We start from the raw sequence: 12,700 nt of genomic DNA, 5'->3' as shown, positions 1-12,700 counted from the left end.
TATGGTGGCATACTCTGTAATTCAGAAACATTTTAATCATTGTGGTAGATATATAGGGACACAGAGTGTCCTTACACTTGGTGGGAGATTCAGAGACACACTTATCATGACTGAGCTTGTGCATAAAATGTGAGTGCATGTAATGCTTGCAAATGACAATATAATGACATGGAAATGAGCAACATTATTAAAGTAAAGGTAATGGCAGATACGAATGATGGTAAACAGCATGGCAACTTGATTCAGAAACATATATATTTCTTGTGTTGAGACCTGACTTCCAGAGTCACTGCCCGTAGTAAAATCCTGGAGTTATGGGAGAGAGAGATCATGAAATTATATATTGGGTAGCTGCCACATTAGAAAATCTGTTTATTCAAAAAGTTATTTTCACTGACATTAATCACAGAGATGCCTGTTATCACCCTCAGTGCTATTGAGTCATCTGTCTGTGCCTAACATAGCATAAACATAAATGATCTCAGTAACTTAGAAATTGTGGACCACTACTGTGTGGACAGAGGCACCATGCAGAAGCTGAATGAGACCAAGGATATACACACCACCAGGCTAGTTGCCCAACACAATGTGTCTGAAATTCTCCAGGTGCAACTAACTCTAGGTTACACTGCAATCCAAACTGTAGCTTGCTACAGATCCCCCACCATGCCACAGGATTCTCACTACACCTTTCTGAAGATACTAGAAAATATTAAGATACAACCAAACACACTGGGTGATTTCAACTACCCTGCCATTAACTGGGAAAACTACTCATGTACCAACACCTTTGCCCAACGGTTCTTGGAATTCATAAATTCCAACGCCCTAGATCAGCTAATCCATAGTCCCACCAGAGGCTCCACTATCCAAGACCTGGTAATTACCAACATGGGAAATCGATGCTCCACACCTATGGTCACCCCCTCATTGTTCAGGTCAGACCATAAGCTAATCACCCTTAACATCCACACCCCATCCCCAGTCTCCAGTAAGGAAACCTCCATAAAAAGCTTCTCCAAAGCCAACTTCATGCTACTCAAGTCAGAAGTGACAAACTTCATGACACCCATGCAGACGGGAACTGAATGTTCGACTGCTGAGTCCTACACTAAGGCACTGTATGAGCACATCCACTCATGCATGAATTGTACCATCCCAAATAGAACCAAGATGCTCTCCTCCAGAAAAAGGAAGCCAATCTGGTGGTCCACTGCCATAAACAAACATTACAACAAAAGGAAGAAACTGTTGCAGAAAAGAGGAAAATCCCACGATGCAAAAAATGCCCTTACCAGCCTCAGTAAGAAGCTGATATCCCTTGTAAAATCCTCCAAAGTTAGCTACGAAAATAAAATTGCCAAAGATTCCAAAGACAACCACAAGGCATTCTATAACTATGTCAAGAATCTAAATGGCAATGCTCAGATCTGCTCTGAGCTACAACAGAATGGCATTAAATATACTGATCACAAGGATATTCCCAATATTTTGGCAGATCGATTCAGTGCCAACTTCACCCCCCTCTCACCCCCTAAACAGCCCATCTCAATACCAGAAGATTGCCAAATTCCAGTAGTAATGGCCACACGGGTAAAAAATGCACTCTCCAAAGCTAAGAATACAGCATCCATGGGACCAGATGACATCCTGGGCTGTGTACTACATGAACTACAAAATAAACTGGGACCTCACCTAAGTGTCATGTTTAATCATACCCTCACCTCAGGCTTCATGCCCACTGAGTGGCACACAGCTACAGTTATCCCACTCCACAAGGGGGGATCCACCTTGGATCCTGGGAACTACTGCCCCATCAGTCTGACAAGCCTAATCTGCAAGGCCATGGAACGTATTATCATGGAACTTATAAACAAAGATATTGGCAACCTTCAAACATTGGACCCCACCCAGTTTGGGTTCGTGAAGTGCTGATCTTGTCTCCTAAACCTGATTGACTTCTTTGAATCAGTTTCCAGAGCCGTGGATGAGGGTCAGGCAGTCCAATGACTTTGACACCATCCCCCACTCAGGAATCATAGATAAACTTACTAAGCTGGGCATTAATCCCTACATCACTCGATGGGTTGCCAACTGGCTTACTGACAGAATCCACACTGTTAAAGTAGCTGACTCCAAATCCAGCTCTAGACAAGTGACAAGTGGAGTACCTCAGGGTTCAGTCCTGGGACTTCTCTTGTTTGGCATCTACTTCTCTGAAGTACAGGCCAACACTAAGGGACTTTGGCTAACAAAGTTCGCAGATGACTGCAAACTGGGAGCAATTATTAAATCCCCAAATGATGTGGATACTCTACAAAAGGGCCTTAGAGAAACAGATGCTTGGTGCCAGAGTCATGGGCTCAAGCTCAATGCCAAGAAATGTATAGTTATCCCCTTTGGGAAAAAACATGTACCTGTGAATTACCACATAGGTGGCAGTACACCAAACACCAAAAATGTGATAAGAGACTTAGGGACACAGGTGGACAGTGGTCTCACCTTCAATAATCACATCGCCACAACAGTCAGGAAATCCTTCTATGTGGCACACCTCATCACTAAGGGCTTTTCATCCAGAAAAATGGAGGTCATTGTCCCACTGTACTCATCCCTCATTAGACCCATTATAGAATACAATGCCCCATTTGGTATGTACCTCTCAAGATATCTGCAACAACTGAAAAGGTCACAGAAATACCTTACTGAAAGAATCACAGGCCTAAAGCAGATGCCCTATGCTGACCGCCTTAAAAAACTCCAGCTATACTCTGTCGCATATCATCTACTCAGAGGCGATCTCTGCTTAACATACAAGGCCATGTCAAACCCAGAGCTGTTGGACATGCTACACTTAAAGAAATCCCAATCCCTCAGAGCCACATACTCCAGGGATCTAAACCTTGTCATTACAATAAACAAAACATGCTGAAGGGCTAGGTTCCTGACCCTGAAACTCCCCAGACTCTGGAATAGACTGCCCATACATGTCAAGCAGAGCACTTCCTTGGCCCTCTTCAAAAGGAACCTTGATAATTGGATGGAAGAAAGGAAATTCACCCTGGGGATCATGTCAGTTGCCCTGCTAGACAGGGGACCAGGGAAGTAAATAGTGTGGGAAGAAATAGCCAGGGAATTGTTATGGCTAGGCTTGTATAGGCCCTAGGGCCGATAGCCTAGTACCAACCTATGAACCTATGTACCTATGTGTTACCCACATATGCAGGCTTGTGGATTGTGTGGCATACCACTTCCTGTGGACAACAAGGTATGTGTGGCTTTGAGAAGTTTAGCTATAGGGGTCATCCACTGACCAATTGTGGACATGGTTGGTGTACTCCAGGCATCTACCTCAGGGATATTTCATCAGCTTTTCAATACCATGATACAGCATATGAGACAGCTGATGTGGGGCACTATCACTGCATAGTGGCCATAGAGACATTCAGATTTGGAAGGGGGAAATACCCATGGAGTGGAAGGCCTCTAGTACTCTGATCCATGAGGCCCTCTGTATGCTGAATGTAGCTGGTGGCAACCAAAGTGCCACTGGAGATGAAGTTGCTCTGTGAGCTGATGTTTTGGCCTCATCCTGTCCTACATTGGCATGCTGGGTTCAGGGTGGGTTGTACAATCACAGACCCAGGAGCTTTGTCCATGGAAGGGAGTCGGGATTGAACCATTGCATTACCCATATCTACTACTGACTTCATAACCCCAGCTGTGCTGGGATTTTGCTGCCATCATCATTGGGCCCAGACAGTTCTTCAACTACAGGTAGGACTATATCCATAATAGAGGAACCTAACTCTATCATGTAAGCATTATACCGTGTATAAATAAACCCCTTACCAATACTTGCAACCTACTGAAATAAATCATACATAACCTTAAACAGACTGACAGTGTTGTATGCGCAATGTTATTATAACAACAAAGAAGCCATGCTCATTAGCTGTCTGGCCCTAAGTTGGACAGGTAGAGCACATAGTAGCATATGTTAAGACATGCCCACCTGGAGCATCACTAAGTGATATTCAAGGCACTGTGTGCAGTATGGCACCCAAGTGCTCTGGTGAGCAGTCATTGTACCATTACAATGAGCTGAAGAGACACTATTCAACCTTCTAAAGTAATGGGAAGATGACAGTTCATCTGGGATGCATGGTAAACATGCATGGTAGGTCACAGCCCTATTATTTAAGTCATGGAGAAATTCAAGATATTTATATTTCTTGTTAATATTTTTTAGCTCAGAAGTACTTTGTGGAGAATATACTCCTGTACCAGATGAGAATGGGGAAATGGGTGAGTATGATGCCTGTCATCATATATTTAATTTAACAGCAGAAATGTATTACTCACAGTTATAATTATACAAAGGTACATGTCACACCCATATGTCACAGTAGTATGTATTGGAAAACACAACCTATATATGCTTACTTGCTAATCCATTCAAAGGAGGTACAATACTTATCAGCCTAAAATGAAAATGAAGGTGGGGTTGGCATAATAGTTAATCGCTTTACCTCACAGACACAAGGTTTACTTCTGACTTTGCAGACACGTCTGGATCATTCTGTCTGTATAGCATGGCGACTGCCACTCGACACATACCAGTCATGGCAGTTAGCACAGTAACATGCTGTGGATATTGGAGCAGACCAGATGGGCACATATACTAGGAGGGACATACATTTCTAGGGCTGTACCAGTGGCTTAGCCAATGCCCTGGTCTGGTCCCTAAACTAGTGTCTCACCCTCTTGTTCAAATAGAAGGCAAAAAAGGCAGCTCTGATAGACAAAAAAAAAAAAAAGTTTGAAAGTTAATTTCTGTATCAGCATTTAGAAATGCCAGTATGTAACGAAGAATGAAGGAATGGCACTTCAAGCTTACAACCTCTAACACTTTCATCCAGGGCATATGCCTCTTTTGCCCCATCCTTGCTACACTACTCTCTGGCAGTGATGTCATCAATGAGTCACAGATCATCTCCTGATAAAGGAGTTGGAGGAAGTGTTAGAGGAGTAAGCTGGCCAGGTGGCTTGATGCATGAACTGGTTGATCACACTGCTGGTAACCATACCCCTCAAGTGTCCAGAGAAGAAAATATCTTTGATTATTCTTATATTTTACCCTGTCTTTCATAAACTTTTTATCTGGTAAATCACTCAAGATTATTGTTAGTCAGTTTTGTCAGTCATTAACTTTTATACTTCCTGTTCAGAGAATGCATGTTGATGCCAAAAAATGTTGTTCTATTAGCTTTTTAAGAGACATACAGTAATATTTAGTTATCTCTGATTTTTAGGGCATCCCATTATTTTTGACTTTGTCCAGTTCAGCAAAGGAGCCAAGTCATAAGCCAGTAATAATACTAATAACAAATTGCTCTTTTCTGTTTCACCTCTATTGCACTGTTCTGATGTACTGTGCAAGCATGTGGATGAATGTACTATACCATGCACAGTACAGGAGTACTGTGTAGAGAAGGTGGTAGGTAACTGAAGTGCCACCATACAATAGCATTATAAGATAGGTAAGCAATCGCTTTCTTAAATAATGTCATTGCATAGTAATAATAATCCACACAGTCATGGATTATTGCTAAAATAATTCATAAATTACAAACATATTTATATATTAACAGTGAAGAGTCATTCAACAATAGGTACAAAAGCAGCAACATATGGACTAACTGCCCACCACTTCATATGACAATGAGACAGTTCCTATCTTTTCCTGATCACATAATTTCAGTGCAGTATATTCCATGACTTTAGCGATCAGTTTGTTTGTAAACTGGAACCAAAACTCATATAAAATTGAATACTACCTGATAAATAATTCAATATAATTTAAGTAGATTATCTATCTCCAAAAATCATACCTGAACTATGGTGCTGCATTCCTGAGTGTGCCATCCTTTGGATGAGATGTTTAACGAAGGTCCCATCTGCCTAAGTTATGGTGGAAGCTCAGGTGGGTATAAAAGATCCCATGGTACATAGCAAAAAGAGTAGGGGAAGTTCCTGTCTAGTACCCTGGTCAAATTTCCCCTAGTCAGTATGAATACCATTTTAGGTCTCCCCTGAAAAGAGGCCATTGACCTAGTAGAACTAACCCAGGCAACAAAGTCCGGAGAAATGAGAGATTTCTTTAAATTTTTCAGAGCTAGGCAGACAACCAGCTACAATCTGTTCCACAGTAGGTGAAGCAATCCTTTGCTTGTATATTACCATTGCTTAAACAATATTAAAAAATCGCCTGGATAAGGATGATAATCACAATATTTCTTGATATAAGAGTGTGGCTCATGGTTTAATTTGCTCCCTCCTGTTTCATTCTTGGAACCAAGTAAATCTCACCATAATCCACCGTACTGAAATGGAATCTTGCTTAACTATGATACTAGTCTCCTTACTCAGTCTAAACGTCAGTTATAATCAAAGTTGCACTGTGGTTTGAGATTCACATCTCTCCGTGGGTACTCCAAAAATCAAATTGTTTGATAAAAACATCATAGAATCAGAAAGTATGGTTCACATAATTGAAATTAAAAAGCAATTAGTGCAAATTCAGAAGAGAAGCAAGCAATTAATGCAAATCAAATGTTGTAATATTCCCTTCAAGCTTAATAAGCTGTCTGTGTTTAACACCTAGTGAATCTGAATGACCACCATGTTTTTATTATTTATTCTAAAAGTTAAACATGTATCATTTCAGATTTTAATTTTTTATTCCTTTATCAAATGCCCTATTCCATATATGTGTTCTCTTAATGTTTTGTAGCAAAGGGTAATGTCACATAGGCTGGACAGAAAACATATCATACAGAAGAAATACTTACAAGTTTCTAGTGTTGTAACAGTGACAGGGGTGCTAGTTTTCCCATAGATTTGTGCTGTCTTCTCATCTCCTACAAACGCAGTCACCGTTACAATGTAGCTTGTAAATGGTTTCAGATCAGAAAACACAACACTTCTGTTTTCATTGGCTAAAACCATGAGTGTTTTATAGTTGCTTGCATTGCCAACCTGCAAAGGAAAAACAATCAGTGCTGAACATTATTAAAGTGGTTATCTTTTTAGAAGCATAACAATATTTCTACTGAGAAATATTTATGTTAAAAGCATTTGCCACTTTGCTAACAGTCACGTAAAAGCATTGCAGTTTTTTTTCTTTACTTTTAAAGATATGCCTTCCTGTATGCAAGGTAAGTCCCTTAGAAGCAATCTGAATTAGTTTATATTTGTGATACTCAACATATAAGCTGATCTCTTGACTAGATGCATAATGTAAAGCAGAACATCTAAACTTAGCATCAGAAAGCAGCCCCTCTTTCTCAAATGAGTCAACTTTCTAGTATACTATGCTTAAAAATAGACTAATATGTCTGCTGTATGTACTTACCCCTTAGTTTACCTTTCCAGCCTTCCAAAAACACATTCCAAACATCACTTATATTATCATTATCTATAAGGAGTTAATGGTGGAAACCATTTTCACCGAAAATACATTCTCATGATGATATAGTGATCATCTTACATTTTCTCCAACACAATCACACACCCGGCATGAACAGAATAATAGTTTTGTGTTTAGTTGACCATTATTCTGATGAGATTTGATACCAAGTAATGCTTTCAAATATCACACATTCTAAAAGTATGTATTGCTTCATTCAATAGCATCCTGTCTAACATTTATATACTTTTTATTTGGCACTATCCACACTCTTCAAACACTATTCCAATTCATTGCCTGTAGGAATAGAAATAATACAAGATTCCTGAAATGCAAAACAAATATAAATATCTATATTTCTATTTGTCTCATATATGGTTTACTGTTAAAATTAGGAAATTCAAATTAATTTTGTATCTAAATGTCGACAATTAATGTCAAATCTGCAGATTTATGACTAATCAGTTAGTCGGAAACCTGCAGTAATTGCCAAAAATGTCGAATTCGACATTTTACGGCAGTTAATGACAATGCCATCTTTGCCGTAAATCCCAAACTCCGAAAACTAACATCTTGTTTATGCAGGGAGGCAAACCCCCTGTACCCCCCTGTGAGGGGCTGTGCCCCCCACACCCCCTAACTATTTATTCCAATTCCAAGATTGTACTACAGTGAGGGAAGGGATGTATTTCCCTTACCACACTGTATTGCGATCTCTGTACATCCCTTCGAAAGTTTATATTTACGAATGCACAGGACATTCGCAAATATAACATTTGAGCATTTAGAATGTACTCATATGAACTATTCGAACATCTGTAGGTCGAATAATTCATAGGCATACGTTTCAACATCAATATTTTAATAGTAAGCCTATATAAATATATATATATATATATATATATATATATATATACATATAAGTATATATATATATATATATATATATATATATATATATATATATATATATAAATGGGTCAACTATACATGTTCGAAATTTCAGAAAGCCGAAACCCATATGGCCGAGACAATATGTTTGACTCCTGAAATTTCAAACATGAAAAAAAAAAATATAAAACACACAACAGTATATTACTTTTGAACTGCTAGCAGGTAGGCTCCGTCCCACCCCACCCTTCTCCCCCCCTGGGGGGCTCTGCCCCCCACACCCCCATAACTGAAATATACCAACTCCAAGATCGCACTACAGTGCGGAAATGGAAATCTTTCCATTCTGCGCTGTACGGAGATGCTGGCTCCGCATGGGCGGCATTTCAAATGTCGATCATATGGTCTCGGCCATATGGTCTTCGACATTATGAAACGTCGACCATGTGTAGGGGACCCATATAAATATATATAAATATATATATATATATATATATATATATATATATATATATATATATATATATATTTTTTTTTTTTTTTCCTTCATGGAATAAATACTGCTACTCTGTAACTATAGACACAGTTTGCATAATTATATCTTCAATATAATACTGTTTCCTGTTTCAAATTATTTTAATTGTATCTTAGCATAAGATAGCACAAATATAGTTAAGAAAGGCCCAAATATAGTCATGGGAGAGATGGCAAAAGAAGTCCTTTTCCTTTTCTTTTGACTCAATGTATTGTCAACTACTTTTACCCAAACTATATAAACTACATAAAAAAATTGCAAACCTACTACACGTTTTTATAAAACAAATCAGATATGAAGAAAATGGCTATTTAAGTATATTTAGTACTCAGAGCATAGAAAACACTAATTTCCTATTATTTATCTCCCAGCTATTCAAGATATTAAATTGGAATATGACAGAATGATCTGAAAAAATATTTTGTCAACTTCAAAGATATGTTTCAATAAGAGTTCTAATATATTCAAAAACTTTAAAAAAGTAGGCCATAAAGTTATGATTTCCAAAATGTGCCATGAGACACAAACAGTTCAAGGCCATTGTGAGGGCTTCACTATATGCCAAATTATTTAACTCTGTGTATACTGCCAGATGCTGAATGTAAATACAACAAAGTCCATTGGAAGGAGTGTACAGGCAGACAAACTTAGCCAAGCTAAGTAGTAATGGTTAGTAGTAATTCATTTTATTAAGAAATATCTGAAAATGGCGTCTATATTACATAATCGAACTTTAAAAAAATTCGAACATCATATGTTCGACACCATATGATCGAACTTTTAAAAGTTCAAAAATGTAATAAAAAAAATAAACCAAAGAAAAAACCTAGCTGAACCATTTAAACAGGAGGGGGGCAAGCCCCCCTGCACCCCCACACCCTCCGCTCTTTTAATATACCAACTCCGAGATCGCACTACAGTCAGAAAAGGAAAATCTTCTCATTCCGCACTGTATGGAGATCTCCATTGAAATGTTCGAACTTTTAAAAGTTCGATCATATGTTGAAAATGATTCTACTTTTCTAAGTAATTATCTTTGATAGTGTTACAAAATGTTTTTTTCCTTCACATATTTGCATGAACCTCCAAACAGTGAATTTATTTTTAAGTGTGACAGTTTCTCAACACTTTCTGGTACAAAACTACCTACATTACTTGTCACCGCAAACCCCGCATTCTCATAAGTTTTGGTCAAAAATAAACTTTTCAGGTCAAAGATCGTATACTTCAAGATTGCCTGCTCATGTACAGGTTATGTAATTTCCTTATTTGCGACAAGGGCCATGGTTTGCAAAGGGATAGCAACCTGAAGTGCAGACTTTTTTTTTCTTGAAAAAAAAAGAAAAAAGAAAGAAAGAAAAAATTAACTCCTATTTGAAATATCTATCTGTCCAATATAAAGGACTGCAAGCTAATCATTCAAGCATTGATGATGCTCATTTTCTGCAGTTTAATTCAGCTTTTATTAATTCTTGTAGAGCGTACTAAGGGATAATTTCAACTCATACTGACATCAGTCATACTTCTATATACTTCTCAGAGGTACAGACAAGCATAGGAGGACTATGGCTGACCAAGTTCGCAGACAACTGCAAACTGAGGGCCATAATTGTCTCTCCAGCTGATACAGACATCCTCCAGAAGGGTCTCACTGAGACGGATACCAGGTGTCAAAATCATGGTCTCAAGCTAAATGCCAAAAAGTGCATAGTCATCCCCTTTGGAAAAAACAAAGTACCCATGAACTACCACATACGTGGTAGTCCCCTAAATGCAGAAAATTTAATAAGGGATCTGGGGACCCAAGTAGATAGTAATCTCTCCTTTGATAATCATATTGCCAAGGTGGTTAGAAAATCCTTCTATGTGGCCCACAAAATCACAAAAGGGTTCACATCAAGAACAAAAGAGGTTATTGTGCCACTCTACTCATCACTCATCAGACCTATAATAGAGTACAACGACCCATTTGGGATGTACCTTACAAGACACCTGCAACAGCTGGAAAAACCACAGAAGTACCTCACCAAGAGGATTACTGGCCTCAAACATATGCCCTATGCAGCCCGACTGAAGAAATTCCAGCTGTACTCAGTTGCATACCGCTTACTCAGAGATAATCTCTGCCTGACATACAAGGTCATTTCCAACCCAGAATTGATGGACATGCTCCACCTAAAAAAAGAACAAATCCTCCAGAGTCACACGCTCTAGGGATCTAAACCTCACCACAATGATAAATAGGACATGCTGAAGGGATAGATTCCTGTCCCAGAGACTCCCCATGCTTTGGAACAGGATTCCAATCTACATTAGGTAGAGCCCCTCACTAACAATCTTCAAGAGAAACCTTTATGAGTGGACGGGAAACAGAACATTTACCCTGGGGATCACTGCAGTGACTCTGCTGGACAGATGCACAGGGAGCTAATGGCTCTGCTGGACCGAGGCACAGGGAACTAATCTAAGGGGGTGGTGAAAGCCAATGCATTCTGGCTAGGCTTATAGAATCCCTCGGGCAGATAGCCTAGTACTTACCTATGAACCTAAGTATTCAAATAATAGTGGAAGACAATAGCAACTCTTAAAACAAAACTAAACTGGAATCTCACTTGAAGTTAGACCACTCAGGAGTCAGAAAGATTATGCATCAGTGCTAACTGGGCAATGCTGTACTGCCTAATAGTGTGGCAGAGATAATCTACCATTCCGAAGTATGATAACGCTGCAATGAGAAACAGTTCACTTTCTTTTTCTTTTGGCTTTTTCCAAACAGTGTATTGTTAGATCTAACAGTATTATTATTCTCTTTACAAGTCCATGCAATGGCCTGGTATAAATACCTGATAACATGCACACATACTGACACCCATGTATAATAAAACACATCCCTGCAAACATACCACTACAGACATGCATATATCTATACATTTATATCTATATATCTATATCTGTATATCCAAATATCTCTTTATATATGCACATACACACACACACACACACACACACACACACACACACACACACACACACACACACACACACACACACACACACACACACACAGCTGTGCAGTACTTGTCTGCAATTGAACTAACAGCACCAATTTTTCAATTGAAATGAATGAGTGTATGCTGTCAGAAAAATGCATACACCTTTTTTAGTGCTTTAGTACCCAAATAATGCAATAAAGATATTATCTCAGCCATTCTATCCATATTTTAAGATGCTGGTGACATTCTCAGGGGAGACCACATGCCTAGCTAGTGGCTGCTGCATTTGTGATCAACTATGTCAGCAAGACTGCTGTCCAGAATACATGCTAGTGCATTCATACTGCTGTAGTGCTAGTGTTACATCATCAGTCTCTGAAACATTTCAGTATAATACATTGTGAAAACCGGTGTCCACAATACATGCTAGTATGTACGTACTGCTGTAGTGGTACTGGTACATCATTTCTCTGAAACACTTCAAGATAATACAGCCTGAAAACCTGTGTCCACAATACATGCCAGTGCATTTGTACTGCTGTAGTGGTACTGGTACATCATCAGTCTCTGAAACACTTCAGGATAATACACCATGAAAATCTGTGACCAGAATACATGCCAGTGCATTTGTACTGTGGAAGTGGTACTGGTACATCAGTCTCTGAAACATTTCAGAATAAGACATCCAAAAACCTTGTGTCTGCAATACATGCCAGTATATTCATACTGTTGTAGTGGTACTGCTACATCAGTCTCTGAAACACTTATTTTTATTTATTTATTTATTTTACATTTGTTAACCGGGGGTGT

At 38.9% G+C, this 12,700-nt stretch overlaps 1 protein-coding gene across 1 annotated transcript in view; it reads right to left on the bottom strand.

Moving 5' to 3' along the window:
- Positions 1 to 12,700, bottom strand: part of PTPRQ (protein tyrosine phosphatase receptor type Q) — a 4,272,575-nt gene that overhangs the window by 1,734,852 nt on the left and 2,525,023 nt on the right. The window contains exon 23 of the mRNA XM_044087226.1: positions 6,855 to 7,041. Within this exon, the coding sequence (XP_043943161.1) occupies positions 6,855 to 7,041 (187 nt within the window). The remainder of the gene's footprint in view (positions 1 to 6,854; positions 7,042 to 12,700) is intronic.

The sequence above is a fragment of the Protopterus annectens genome, chromosome 11.part0, assembly GCF_019279795.1.
Source record: "Protopterus annectens isolate FY-2018-M chromosome 11.part0, PAN1.0, whole genome shotgun sequence".
In the NCBI taxonomy this organism is placed as follows: Eukaryota; Metazoa; Chordata; order Ceratodontiformes; family Protopteridae; genus Protopterus; species Protopterus annectens.
Note: the sequence above shows the minus strand (reverse complement) of the source record. Positions and strands in the feature narration are given on the sequence as shown.